We start from the raw sequence: 14,216 nt of genomic DNA on the forward strand, positions 1-14,216 counted from the left end.
ACCATAACTCCCAAAAATTCACCATAAAATACCCTTCAAAACCCTACACGAAAATCCACCAAATTCACCAACATTCATCAAGGTTTCCATCAATTACCACCCAAACACTCACCCATAAACCATTACCCTTCTCAATCTCTACCGTTTTCACCATGAAGAACATCTTCAAAAAATCTTCAAAAGACAAAGAAGTTGAAGTTGGGTCTTCAAAATCAAGATCGAAGGTAGTGAAAAAAATGAGAGTAGCACGAACTCCTACACCGTCACCTTCACCTTCTCCTCCACCATCACCGCCTAGAGAGCAATCACCACCTCCTCCACCATCGGTTGTGACTGAAATTCCTCGGTCACGCTTTGTTCGTCAAACGGCTTTCACTCGGTACCAGACTCTCCAAAATAAGGATTTCAAACCCGAAAGGCGCCTCACGGATGAAGAGTTAGCATATCCTCTAATTGAAGCAGAATTCCGCAACAGACATTGGTATGAATTTAATTTTTGTCTTAGGTCTGGGAATCGTACTATGGCATTAGAATTTTTGAGTAATGCATGGCGAGTGAAAAATGTGTCACCGCGAATTGCTAAAGTACGCGGGGTAGACTATTCCCCGGAAGCTATCAATAGGGTGTTTCATTTTATTGTTCCTGAATTTTGTGTCTTGAAACATAGACGTGAGAATAGGGCAACCATGGCATCGGATAAACGTGAGGCATTAAAATCTCAGTTGACCGCACCTGGAAGTGTATGGGTGAGACCATCTAGACAGCTCCCACCCCAGCGGTTTAAAACCGCTCATTTGTTGGATATTCCACGAATTTGGGCTGAATTTTGGCTAAACAACGTGGAGCCAAGTGGGAACAATTCTGAGATTGCTATGGATGTAGGGCTAGCACTTCAAGCCATCTTGCTAGGTGAAGACATAGATTTGGGCACAATTTTGAGTGATGATTTGGCTTCACTTATCCAGAAAGATCCGGGTTCATATAGTCTGACACATCTCTGTTTGATCACAAAACTTTGTCTTGATCAAAATGTTGCTGCTTTTAATGATGATCATATAGAAGAACCTAGAAAAGTCACTACGGCTTTTGTGAGAGATGTGAGAAGAAAAACTTTTGGGAAGACATTCATTCCATTTGCTGATGTGGATGATGTGATGGATTACACGGTTGAGGGACGAGGTGAAGAAAGGGAGGAAAATGTTGAAAATATGATGCACCATGACATGCCACAAGCTCCGGAAATGGAGAGTTTTCCAGCTCCGCAATTTGATGCGAATGTTCTTGTGGATATGGTGTGGAAGATGGATATGAGCACTCAACAGGGCATTGATATGGCGGACCACTATGACACTTCATCCGCCTTATGGCAAGAATCCATGCGTTACCGAGAGCAAGTCCCGGCATATTTCTATCCTAGATATCCAACAATGCATGATTTTGATGAAGCCTATAATCAAAGAGTTAGGAGCATGGCAGCTACACATGAAGTGAACCGTGCCACCTACATTCGCCAAAGGAGGGAAGCTGGCCTTCCGGATGAAGGAGGGTCTTCCTCAATGCAATTTCCTGGAAACTTGCCTCGTTTTGATCATGATCATAACATGCCTGAGCAGGATTGAGGTTTTGTGTCATTCATCTTTACTTTCCTTCTCATCCTCTATGAATTCTTTTTGGCCTGTGTGTTATGTTTCTTTTGTTGAAATTGTTGATGGTTGATTTTGGTCTATAATAAGTACTTGAGCTAGTCGTTTTGTTTTCTTTGAATGTCTTAGTCTTTTTGAAAACCTCACACTATTTGAAATTTGTTTGGCTATCATCTTAGATTCAAAATTGTTGACCAAATGTGTGATATGAATTTGTGATGTTTTTGATTGTTTCTGATGCATCATAGTGATAATTTAGGCAAAGCTTAGGGACTCTCACAAATATTGACCATAGTTTAATTCAGCAAAACCGTGAGATTTTGAGCTCAAACACTGATTTCTTTTGATGATTATGAGAATTCCACACTTAGCTATGTCTCTAGAATTTGCGCATGTTCTCTTTAATTGATTTATTGTTGTGATGTACACACGAGGCAAGTTGTTTGGTACCTTGAGCCTGTTCTAGCCACCTTTATCATTGCTTATCCTTTGTTTAACCCCTTTTGAGCTTAAAGAAAAATGTTTTGTTTGTTATCTGACCCAAGTTATCAAAATAATATAAAATAAAATAAAAAATGATTTTCTTGGAGAATTAGATACCTTTAGTGGTTTTTGCACAATGCATGTCACTAAGTTTGGGGTTGCTTTTGGAACTAGCAACAACTTAAGTTTGGGGTGGGTATACTAGAGAACTAAAAAAAAAAAAAAAATTAGGAAAGAAAAATTCAAAAGTTCACCAAGAAAAGAAGTTCGAAAAAATAAATAAATAAATAAATAAATAAATAAAAATAATCATGGTGATCTTCTTGAAAACAAAAAGAATTCCTTGAAAGAAAATTTTGTGAAAGAAAATTGTTCTCTAGTATCAATTCTTACAAAAGTAGGGTGGGGTGTTGTATCTATTCAATTTAGTGGTATCTAACTTCAAGTTTTTTTACTCACTTACCAGAAATGCCACCATCCACCTTTTAACCAGGCCACGTTATAACCTTTAAAAGTCCTCTAATGTGTGTGCTCATGACATGGTGATTGATTTTTGAGAATGTCTGCAAATTTATAGCAGTCTAGTTATGATGTGTTGATTGAGTGATTATATTACCCTTAAACAGGAGAGTCGGTGAGGGTGTGAAGAGATTAAGTATGGTCAATCTTTGTTTGATGCTCTTTGTTTTGCCTAAATTTGAAACTGTGTGTATTTGAATCATGACGAAATTGATCATTGAAATATTATGCAAATTATGTCTAACTTGATTAGGTTTGAGTTTGTCTAGCCAAATGGATTGAGGTAGTTTTTTGTTTTCTTAGAGATTGAGATATTCCTTGAGGACAAGGAAAAGTTCAAGTTTGGGGTTGTGATGACGTTAGTCATTACATGGAAATAAAGACCATTTTCAAGTGTTTTTAGAGGTTTTTGACCTAAATCATGAAGAATAAGACATTGATTTGAAGCTACATGCAAAGGAAGATAGCAGATGAAAATTGGTGGAATTTGTAGTATTTTTGCGCCTGGGGCGGAATTATTTGCGCCTGGGCGGAAACATTGCTGAAGAAGCTGGTTTGCTCTCTGTTTTGCCGTTTCAGGCGAAATTTTGGTGCCTGGGGCGAAACTTCTTGCGCCTGAGGCGGAAATTCTGTGCCTCAGGCGGAAAACGTTATTTTTGATCAGTTCTGAAATTCTGGCACACTAGTATTAAGATGTTGTACTCAACGCTCCACCACTATAGTACACTTTTAATGCGTGAATCAATGATCCAACATCCAACAGCGCATACACAAGGAATAATAAACTAAACAAAACTGAAAGTAAATTAACACAGTAATTTGTTAACCCAGTTCAGCATAAGCCTACTCTGGGGGATACCAATCCAGGAGAGAATCCACTATGATAGTATTAGTTTGAAGCCCTCAATAAACCTCCCGTTTATGACTTCTCACCTAATCACCACCCGTGCTATATCCTACCTAAGACACACCTAGGTATGAGAACCTCCGCTCACCTCCTCTTGACCACAGCCACTGTGATCGAACAATTCTAGATTCAATAGGTGAAGACACACTTCATAAAACACACACCAATTCCGTACTTCAAAGCTTAGGAATGGCTCACACACACTATCTCCTTGCTTAGAAGCTCCAGAGATATTACAATGCGAAAACACACAGTTCCTAGTCTAGTGGGAAATCAACACAAGACTTAGAACACAATAAACACAATACTAAAACCTAAACTCACGCTTTGTAAGACTCAATTCTGGTTTCAGTCATTTGAACAATGGAGTCAGCCTTCTTTAAATAACCTTCACGAGCTCAGGCTAGGTCTTCAATTTAGGCTTCAATGGCTCAGCATGATTAATGGTTCCTTTCAAGAAATAATCTTTAATTCAAATGTTTTGTTTCCTTAACTTGAAGATCTGATTAACAAGCAACACTTGATCACGAGATCCATTAATAATTATGCGTGACAACGCTCCTTATCACAAACGACCATTTATTGTGGATTCCATAAATAGAACTTAGGCGCGAGATCTCAACATACACAGGCCCGGCCTACTGGATGTGGTATCCAATGTTGAAGCATTGTACCGAACATCTTGCTTATACTGGATGGTGGAAGCGCGTAGTTCCACATCAAGAGGACTCACATGTTTTAGCAAAATGAGGCCAACCATACAACGCCAACAATCTCCCCCTTTGGCAATTTTTGGCTAAAACATCCTAAGATTATTTCAACCTTTCTAGAGAGATACACAAGCTACCTTTCTTCAGTTCAACGTAGGCACACAGTCATGAAGTAAAGTAGATCAATTTAACATGCTTGTTTTAATAACCCCTCATATACAAATAGCATATTTAATATGTATCAATTTAGACCTTCAGAGGCATGCAACAGCGGAAGAATAAGCACAAGAGCCTCACAGGAATTTGCCAATAGAGAGTATAAGATTCTCATAAAAGAAACACTGGGGAAAAATAAATTCCCTCAAAGCTGAGAAAAATAAATTCTCAGGAACAGATGATGCTTCAACATGCAGTAGCACATTGTGTGCTAAGCAGGAAATATTGCTCCCCCTCAAAGGTAGAATCGAGTACCAGGATCATGTTACTCCCCCTTAATTCATGCATAGGGTTATTCAGATGATCCAGCATCTGGTGGCACATCAAAGCCTCAGCAACCTATTATGGCATACAATAACTACTCCCCCTTTTTAGCCACAAAATAGACAAAATGGGAACTGCATAAAAAATATCCAAACGCAGTGCAGATAGTAGCAGAACATAAAGTGCAGACAAAATATTACAAACCATGCACACTAGGTGCTAAATTCAGGGCTCAGCCCACAGACATGCAAAACAAAAAGATAAAATCCAAATAAGAAAACATCAGAATTACACAGAAGCACTTGGGGAGGAATCACTTTCTTCTCTTTCAGTATCTGAGTCAGCTTCTTCTCCACCACTAGAATCATCATCATCTGCATCAGCTGCTTGAGCTGCAGCCTCTTCAACCCTGAGAGCATGTATCATCCTTTCAAACTGCAACTTCTTTTCATCTAGCTCTTTACAGTTTGCTTCCAGCATAGCAATCATCTCCTTCCTTGTCATAGGAGTGTCAGCAGCAGTATTTGATGGTCCAGCAATATCTGGAGCATGCTGTTTACCGAGCAGCTTCTGATGAATGGACAAAGGAGTTGCCCTTTTCTTAGCAGACTCATCCTCATGCCTTATATTCGGATGTTGGGACAAGATGATGTCACAGATCAAAGTTGGAAATGCAATGGGTTGCTTGGTGACAGAGGTTTTAGCATGCTGCACAACTTGATTGAAAATATATAGACCAGCATTAAACTTAGTACCAGTACCAATCATATAAATGAGCTTACCCAGATTTGTTGCAATATCAGATGCATGTGTTGTAGGAACCCAGTTGACAGATGCAATACGATTCAAGATGGCATACTTTTGGGTTAGCTTGACAGCAGGTACCTTCGCCTTCTTTGGCCAGGTTTTCACCTTTTCAGCTGTGATAGTTTTGCAGACCACATTGTCAGATACATCTATGTCAGGGTGAGGATCATCAGCATTACCTAGCACCTTGTTGATCACACTTGGAGAAAATGTCACACATTTTCCTCGAACAAATACCTTCTGAAATTCTTTGTCCAAGGGATTGTCACAACCTATAGGAATGTTGACAACAAACTCCCTAACCAGCTTCTCATAGCAGGAGCCTAAGCCCCACACAGTTTTGATCAATCCAGCATCATTGATCAAACTCACAATCTCTTCACATTCCAGAATATCTTTACCTAGTTCCCTTTCCAGAGCCAATCTTCGTTTGCAAATGATTCCCCATCGTTGAGCATAGGATGGAAGATGAAATGAAACATTGTCACAAGGAAAGTCTTCAATGTCAGGAGCAACAGATTGAGGCATGGCCTTCTTAGCAGACATAGCCTTCTTAGCAGGAGGCTTGATGCTTGAGTCATCCTTTTCAGCTTCAAATTCAGAGTCACTTGATGGTGCACTCTTTCTTTTCAGTACACCCTTTTTCTTTTCAGGAGGAGGTATAGACTTGCTCCAACTTTTCTTGGGCCCATACTTGACAGGCTTCAGAGTAGTGTCCTTTGCTTTCTTGGTGACAGCAGGGGTAGTGGTAACAGCAGGTGCAGGTGTAGTGGTCCTGCTTCTTAGTCTTCTCCCAATTCCTTTCTGAGTAGGTGGAGGTTGCAGATCTTCTTCAGAGGGGACTTCATCAACATCTACTATGTCCTGCTCTTCATTGGTGGTTTTCTCAGAATCTTCACCAGCTTCATTTTCTGGTTCAGAATCAGCCACATCTTCAGGGGTACTTTCTTTGTTTACTTCCTCTTCAGTGGAAGCTTCAGTATTAGATCCACTGCCAAACGACCCAGTGGCAGTGTTAGCATGTGGGCTAGATCCTCCTTTGGATGCTTCAACATCCTTCTCAGCATCAGTTGGTATAGAGGATGGTTCAACACCAGTTGGGGCATCGGTTACAACAGCCTTTTCTTGAGATTTTTCAGCAACATCAGTTATGACATTCGTGGGAACTGTCATACTCTCAGGAACACTAGGATTATTGCTCACACCAACATTCTCAGCAATATTTTGGGTTTTTCTTAGGGTTTCAACAGAACTAGGGTTTTCCTCTACAGAAGGGTTTTCTTGATTCACCTTTTCAGACACAGACTTAACAGACGATTCAACATTCGCATTTTTGCCGGAGGCAACATCATGCGATTCCACATTCGCAGTTTCAGAAAGATCCTTATTCAAGTATAGATCAGACATGCTCAAACCCCTTTTTATGGGAGATTGGGGTTTCTTCTTCTTAGACCTAACAGAATCAGACTTAATAGAGATTGAGGGAGACGATTCACTTACTTTCTTAGTGGATTTTGCAGATTTCTTCTTCTTAGAAGTAGTTGCAGGAATACTTGATAAAGGCATCGCATCTACCACAACAGTTGTTCCTTCCTTCTTAGACTTTGATCTCGTTTTCACAGTATCAGCAATTTTGTTTTTGATCTGAGCGGAACCGGAAGATTGAGACATTTTCACAAAGGACTTGTTGAAGTTTTTGAGATTTTTGATGATTTGAGATGATGATTTGTGTTTGAGGATCGCAGCAGAAAGTTCAGAGGAAGTTGAAAGTTTTGGAACGAAATAATGATGATATGAGAGTTGATAGCGTGTACTAGAGCAGTTATGGAAAGTATTTTTTGTCTTTCCTTGATTTACGTGCGCCAATAGATGAAATTTGGAGAACAAAACGGTTGCGCGCACATAATGCCTTAACTGCTATAATTCCTCATATAGGCAAATCCCCAATTTGCCCCTAAGCCTTTCAAACTGATTTGCATCTAAAGCTTTGGTAAAAATATCAGCTACCTGTTCTTCAGTTGCAACATGCTCCAATTTCACAATATTCTCTTCCACCAAATCCCTGATGAAGTGATGGCGAATGTCAATATGCTTTGTTCTACTGTGCTGAATAGGATTTTTTGAAATATTTATGGCGCTTAAATTGTCACAGTACAATGTTAGAGCATCCTGTTCAACATTGTATTCCTTAAGCATCTGCTTCATCCACAATAATTGAGAGCAACTACTCCCAGCTGCAATGTACTCAGCTTCTGCAGTGGATAGAGAAACACAGTTTTGTTTCTTGCTAAACCATGAGATAAGATTTTCTCCTAGATAAAAACATCCTCCAGAGGTGCTTTTTCTGTCATCTGCACATCCAGCCCAATCTGCATCACAATATCCCATCAACCTAGCATTGTTGGTATGGGAATACATTATTCCATAATCAGAGGTTGCATTGACATACTTCAAGATTCTTTTTACTTGTGTAAGATGGCTCATCTTTGGCTCAGCTTGGTACCTAGCACATACACCAACAGCAAAGGTGATGTCAGGCCTGCTTGCTGTGAGGTACAGTAGGCTCCCTATCATGCTTCTATACAGGCTTTGGTCTACATCTACACCTTTCTCATCCTTGGTTAATTTTAGATGTGTGGCAGCAGGTGTTCTTTTGTGTGCAGCATTTTCCATGCCAAATTTCTTTATGATATTTTTAGCATACTTGCTTTGAGACACAAATATTGTGTCTTCCATCTGTTTCACCTGTAATCCAAGAAAATAGGTTAATTCTCCTACCAAGCTCATCTCAAATTCAGACTGCATCTGTCTCACAAAGTGTTGGACCATCGGTTCCGCCATCCCTCCAAAGACTATGTCATCAACATATATCTGTGCTATCAGCAAGTTTCCATTCATTTCTTTGACAAATAAGGTCTTGTCATTTCCACCTTTCTTATATCCTTGGTTAATCAGGAATTCAGTTAACCTTTCATACCAAGCCCTTGGTGCTTGTTTCAAGCCATACAAAGCCTTTTTCAGTTTGTAGACATGATCCGGATGATTTGGATCTATGAAACCTTTGGGCTGTTCAACAAATACTTCTTCATGAAGATACCCATTTAGAAAGGCGCTCTTGACATCCATTTGGTAGAGTTTGAGTTTGAGGATGCAAGCTACACCAAGAAGCAGCCTTATGGATTCTAGTCTTGCCACGGGAGCAAAGGTCTCATCAAAGTCAATTCCCTCCACCTGAGTGTATCCTTGAGCTACCAGTCTTGCCTTATTCCTTGTTACTGTACCCTTCTCATCAGACTTATTCTTGTATATCCATTTAGTGCCTATGACATTTACTCCATGTGGTCTTGGAACAAGGTCCCAGACTTCATTTCTCTTGAATTGATTCAATTCCTCTTGCATTGCTTCAATCCAGAACTCATCAGTAAGAGCCTCTTTTATGTTTTTAGGCTCAAATTTTGATACAAAACAAGTGTTTGAGATAGCATCAATCTTTCTTCTGGTAGCAATGCCCTGGTCTGGATCACCTATGATTAGATCTTTAGGGTGATTCTTCTGTGTCCTAATAGATGGTGCTTTTGCTGGAGCAGGTGCAGAGTCTTGATCAGATTCATCACCTTTTAATTCAGACTTTTCACTTTGTGTCATCTCATCAGAGTTGTCAGGAGATGGTTCAACATCAGTTTCCACCTCCGATGGTTGAGTGGATGGTGCATCATCAATCACAACATTGATCGTTTCCATAATGACTTTGGTTTTTGTGTTATAGACCCTGTAGGCTCTGCTATTCAAGGAATATCCCAGAAATATACCTTCTTCACTTTTAGGATCAAGTTTTCGTCTTGGTTCTCTGTCAGCAAGAATGTAGCATTTACTCCCAAAAATGTGAAAGTGTTTCACAGTTGGCTTTCTTCCCTTCCATAATTCATACAAGGTTGCAGATGTTCCCTTTTTGAGTGTTACACGGTTGTGTATGTAGCAGGCTGTACTCATAGCCTCTGCCCAGAACTGATATGGAAGACCCTTGGCATGAAGCATTACCCTAGCAGACTCTTGAATGGTTCTATTCTTTCTCTCTACTATACCATTTTGTTGTGGTGTTATGGGAGCAGAGAATTCATGTTGGATACCTTCTGCTGCACAGAAATCATAGAATTTGCTATTCTCAAATTCCTTTCCATGATCACTTCTGATCCTTATGATGACAGACCCCTTTTCTCTTTGAAGTTGTACACATAAGTTTCTAAATGTTTCAAAACTATCTGATTTTTCTCTAAGGAAGTTTATCCATGTAAATCTAGAGAAATCATCCACCATAACAAAAGCATACCTTTTTCCTCCAAGACTTTCAGTCTGCATAGGTCCCATCAAATCCATGTGTAACAATTCAAGTGTTCTGGTAGTAGATTGATGTTGAAGCCTTGGGTGCGCCACCTTGGTTTGTTTGCCTATCTGACATTCTCCACATATTGTTCCTTCGTCTATCTTTAGCTTGGGTAATCCTCTGATTGCTTCTTCAGCTATGGCCTTTTTCATTCCTCTCAGGTGTAGATGACCCAACTTTTGATGCCAGAGTTTGACTTCCTCATTTTTGCTTATGAGGCAGGTAGACATATAATTTCCTTCTTCAGACACCCACAAGTAACAATTATCTTTGGACCTTACTCCCTTCATTATCAGTTTTCCTTCTTCATCTGTAACAAGACATTCAGATTGTGTGAAGTTCACCTTCATGCCTTGGTCACATAGTTGACTAATGCTAATCAAATTTGCTGTAAGTCCTTTTACTAACAGAACATTGTCTAAGTTTGGTAACCCATTATCAATTAGGTTTCCAATTCCTTTTATTTCTCCCTTAGCTCCATCTCCAAATGTTACAAAGCTTGTGGCATAGGACCTTAGGTTGGCTAGATACCCTTCCACTCCAGTCATGTGTCTAGAGCATCCACTGTCAAAATACCAATCTTGTCTAGATGATGCCCGCAGTGATGTATGAGCTATCAAGCTTACACCATCTTCCTTCTTCTTCCATTCTTTCTTGACATTCACGTTCTCAGATTTGGGTTCAAGTGGCCTTGAATTCTGTGGATAGCCGTACAGTTTGTAGCAATAAGGTCTAATGTGCCCTTTCCTACCACAATAATGACACCTCCAATTCCTTCTTTTAGTCCTAGATCTTGACCTGTTGTATTGATGGTGAGGCGGGTGTTGAGGCATCGAGTTAGTCTGGACATGCTGCTTGGGTTTTAACCATGTGTCAGTTCCCTGATGTGTGGGAGGGTGAGGAGGTAGTAACCCACCACTAACAGGAAAAGTTTTATCAATGGGGGTAGTGATTGTAGCTTTGTTGTAACCCATTTCTTGATCCACTATCTCGTAATCAAAGCCAATAGGTTTCTTACCAGCACTTTGTTTTAGCAGCATGGCTTGAAACTTTTCTTCTCCTGATGCAAAAACTCTAACTTGTTTTCTAGCATGCTCCAAGTCTTCATTCAGCTTTTCAATCTCTTTGTTGAGAGTCTTAATTATATCCAGACATTCATTCTTCTCGGCCTGAAGTTGACAATTTGTCTCCTTTTGTTTTTCCAAGGCTTTGCAGAATTCATTGCTCCTGATGAATAAGTCCTTATAGGTAGCCAGCAGTTCTTCATATGATGTTTCATCACATGATTCAGCATCAGATTCATAGACACCTGTCAATGCATTGACAAGTTTAGCAGATTCACCTTCATCTTCTTCTGAATCATCCTCATCTGACCAAGTAACAGCAAGACTCTTCTTCTTCTTCAGAAAAGTAGGACATTCAGATTTGATATGGCCAAATCCTTCGCACTCATGACACTGAACTCCTCTAGATGAAGTACCTTTGTCATCACTTCTGGTCCTCCTTTGAGTAGATACAGGTTTGTTGGAGTCAGATTTGGTGCTTGGACCATTGAACTTATTGTTGAAGTCAGATTTGGTGTTTGGACCATTGAATTTATTTCTTTTATCCATCCTCTTCATGATACGATTGAACTGTCTACCAAGTAACACCATGGCTTCAGATAAACTTTCATCACTCTCCATATCTATCTCATCATCTTCTGTAGTATTAGAAGTAAAAGCCAAACTTTTGTTTTTCTTCTCTTTTCTTTGGTTTATGCTCATCTCATAGGTTTGAAGTGAGCCTATTAGTTCATCCACTTGAATGTTGGCCAGATCCTGAGATTCTTCTATTGCTGTTACTTTCATGTCAAACCTCTTAGGTAGAGATCTGAGAATTTTGCTCACCAGTTTTTCATCTGATATGGGTTCTCCCAAGGCATCAAATGAATTTGCAAATTCTAAAATATTCATGTGAAAGTCATGAATAGTCTCTTCTTCCTTCATACTCAGATTTTCAAAATTTGTGCGAAGCATCTGAAGTTTGGACAGCTTTACCTTGTTGGTTCCTTCATGTGCTTTCCTGAGTATTTCCCACGCCTGTTTGGCTACAGTGCATCGTTTAACAAGTCTGAACATGTTGATGTCCACCCCATTGAATATGGCATTCAAGGCTTTTGAATTTCCCAGAGCTAGGTCATCCTCGTCTTTGGAATAGTCTTTATTAGGCTTGATTTCACCTGTTAGCTTTCCATCCTTATCAATGACCATAGGGGGTTCCCATCCATTTTCTACAGCTTTCCATGTTCTGCTATCAATGGATTTAAGAAACACCATCATCTTAGCTTTCCAGTAGTCATAGTTCTCAGGCCCAGTTAGCAATGGTGGTTTAGAAACCGTTCCTCCTTCCTTGTCCATCTCACCAGAATTTTCCGTCCCTGAAGCTCACCCTGAGTTTCGAGCAGGGTGCCTGCTCTGATGCCAATTGAAATTCTGGCACACTAGTATTAAGATGTTGTACTCAACGCTCCACCACTATAGTACACTTTTAATGCGTGAATCAATGATCCAACATCCAACAGCGCATACACAAGGAATAATAAACTAAACAAAACTGAAAGTAAATTAACACAGTAATTTGTTAACCCAGTTCAGCATAAGCCTACTCTGGGGGATACCAATCCAGGAGAGAATCCACTATGATAGTATTAGTTTGAAGCCCTCAATAAACCTCCCGTTTATGACTTCTCACCTAATCACCACCCGTGCTATATCCTACCTAAGACACACCTAGGTATGAGAACCTCCGCTCACCTCCTCTTGACCACAGCCACTGTGATCGAACAATTCTAGATTCAATAGGTGAAGACACACTTCATAAAACACACACCAATTCCGTACTTCAAAGCTTAGGAATGGCTCACACACACTATCTCCTTGCTTAGAAGCTCCAGAGATATTACAATGCGAAAACACACAGTTCCTAGTCTAGTGGGAAATCAACACAAGACTTAGAACACAATAAACACAATACTAAAACCTAAACTCACGCTTTGTAAGACTCAATTCTGGTTTCAGTCATTTGAACAATGGAGTCAGCCTTCTTTAAATAACCTTCACGAGCTCAGGCTAGGTCTTCAATTTAGGCTTCAATGGCTCAGCATGATTAATGGTTCCTTTCAAGAAATAATCTTTAATTCAAATGTTTTGTTTCCTTAACTTGAAGATCTGATTAACAAGCAACACTTGATCACGAGATCCATTAATAATTATGCGTGACAACGCTCCTTATCACAAATGACCATTTATTGTGGATTCCATAAATAGAACTTAGGCGCGAGATCTCAACATACACAGGCCCGGCCTACTGGATGTGGTATCCAATGTTGAAGCATTGTACCGAACATCTTGCTTATACTGGATGGTGGAAGCGCGTAGTTCCACATCAAGAGGACTCACATGTTTTAGCAAAATGAGGCCAACCATACAACGCCAACAAGTTCTATAAAAGGGAAACATCAGATCTGGATGGGGATCGAATTTTTACACCAAGAACAGCATTTGGAGCGATTTTGGGAGATCAAAGAGCGACCAAGCAAGGATTCCAGTGTGGAAACACATCAAGATTCTTCTTGTCCTTAGGTGATTCTAATTACTTTTGATCTTGAATTATGTGATTGTCATATGATATGATTAATGAATTACGAAGTTAGTTTCTATTGATTGTTCTTTGTGCTTAATGCTTTGTATGAATTCGCGACTTATATGATGATTTCAATGATTTGTTTTACTATGACGATAGGAATAAATCATCGATCTAGGAATAATTAATCAATTAACTTTCACTTAAGACATTTCGGATTGTTAATTGAGATTAAAAGATTAAAGTTTTTCTTCCTCACATGATCATAGGTCTTACTAAGAAATTAGGGATTGATGATCATGAGAGAGGATTATGTTACCAAGACATTGGGCATAATCAATTATGTTTTAATCAAATCATGAAACTAATTTGAATAATTCGTTATCATACATGACATTACCAAGGGAAATAGTAATTAGATGACCCAAAAAGGACCAATCGTTTTTCTTACATCAATCTAAACACCAAAGCAATTCCAAAGTTTAAAAATTTAAACTTGAAACCAAACAAGACCCCCCCTTTTACAATTTATGTCAATTTACATGAGTATGTCTTCAATTTACAATTGATTTACAACAATCTCTGCGGAAAGAACGATTTTATTATACTACTTGACGGCTATTTAGTACACTTGCTAAATTACTATCACTTGTCAAGCCTTC

The 14,216-nt window shown here is 39.4% G+C and overlaps 1 protein-coding gene across 1 annotated transcript; it reads right to left on the reverse strand.

The window, feature by feature from the left end:
• Positions 1 to 5,030: 5,030 nt before the first annotated feature.
• On the reverse strand, positions 5,031 to 7,220 carry LOC123905410. The gene has a single exon (XM_045955009.1). It carries the CDS (start codon positions 7,218 to 7,220, stop codon positions 5,031 to 5,033), a length of 2,190 nt encoding a protein of 729 aa, XP_045810965.1.
• Positions 7,221 to 14,216: the final 6,996 nt, after the last annotated feature.

This window comes from Trifolium pratense, linkage group LG2 (genome assembly GCF_020283565.1).
Source record: "Trifolium pratense cultivar HEN17-A07 linkage group LG2, ARS_RC_1.1, whole genome shotgun sequence".
Classification (NCBI taxonomy): Eukaryota; Viridiplantae; Streptophyta; class Magnoliopsida; order Fabales; family Fabaceae; genus Trifolium; species Trifolium pratense.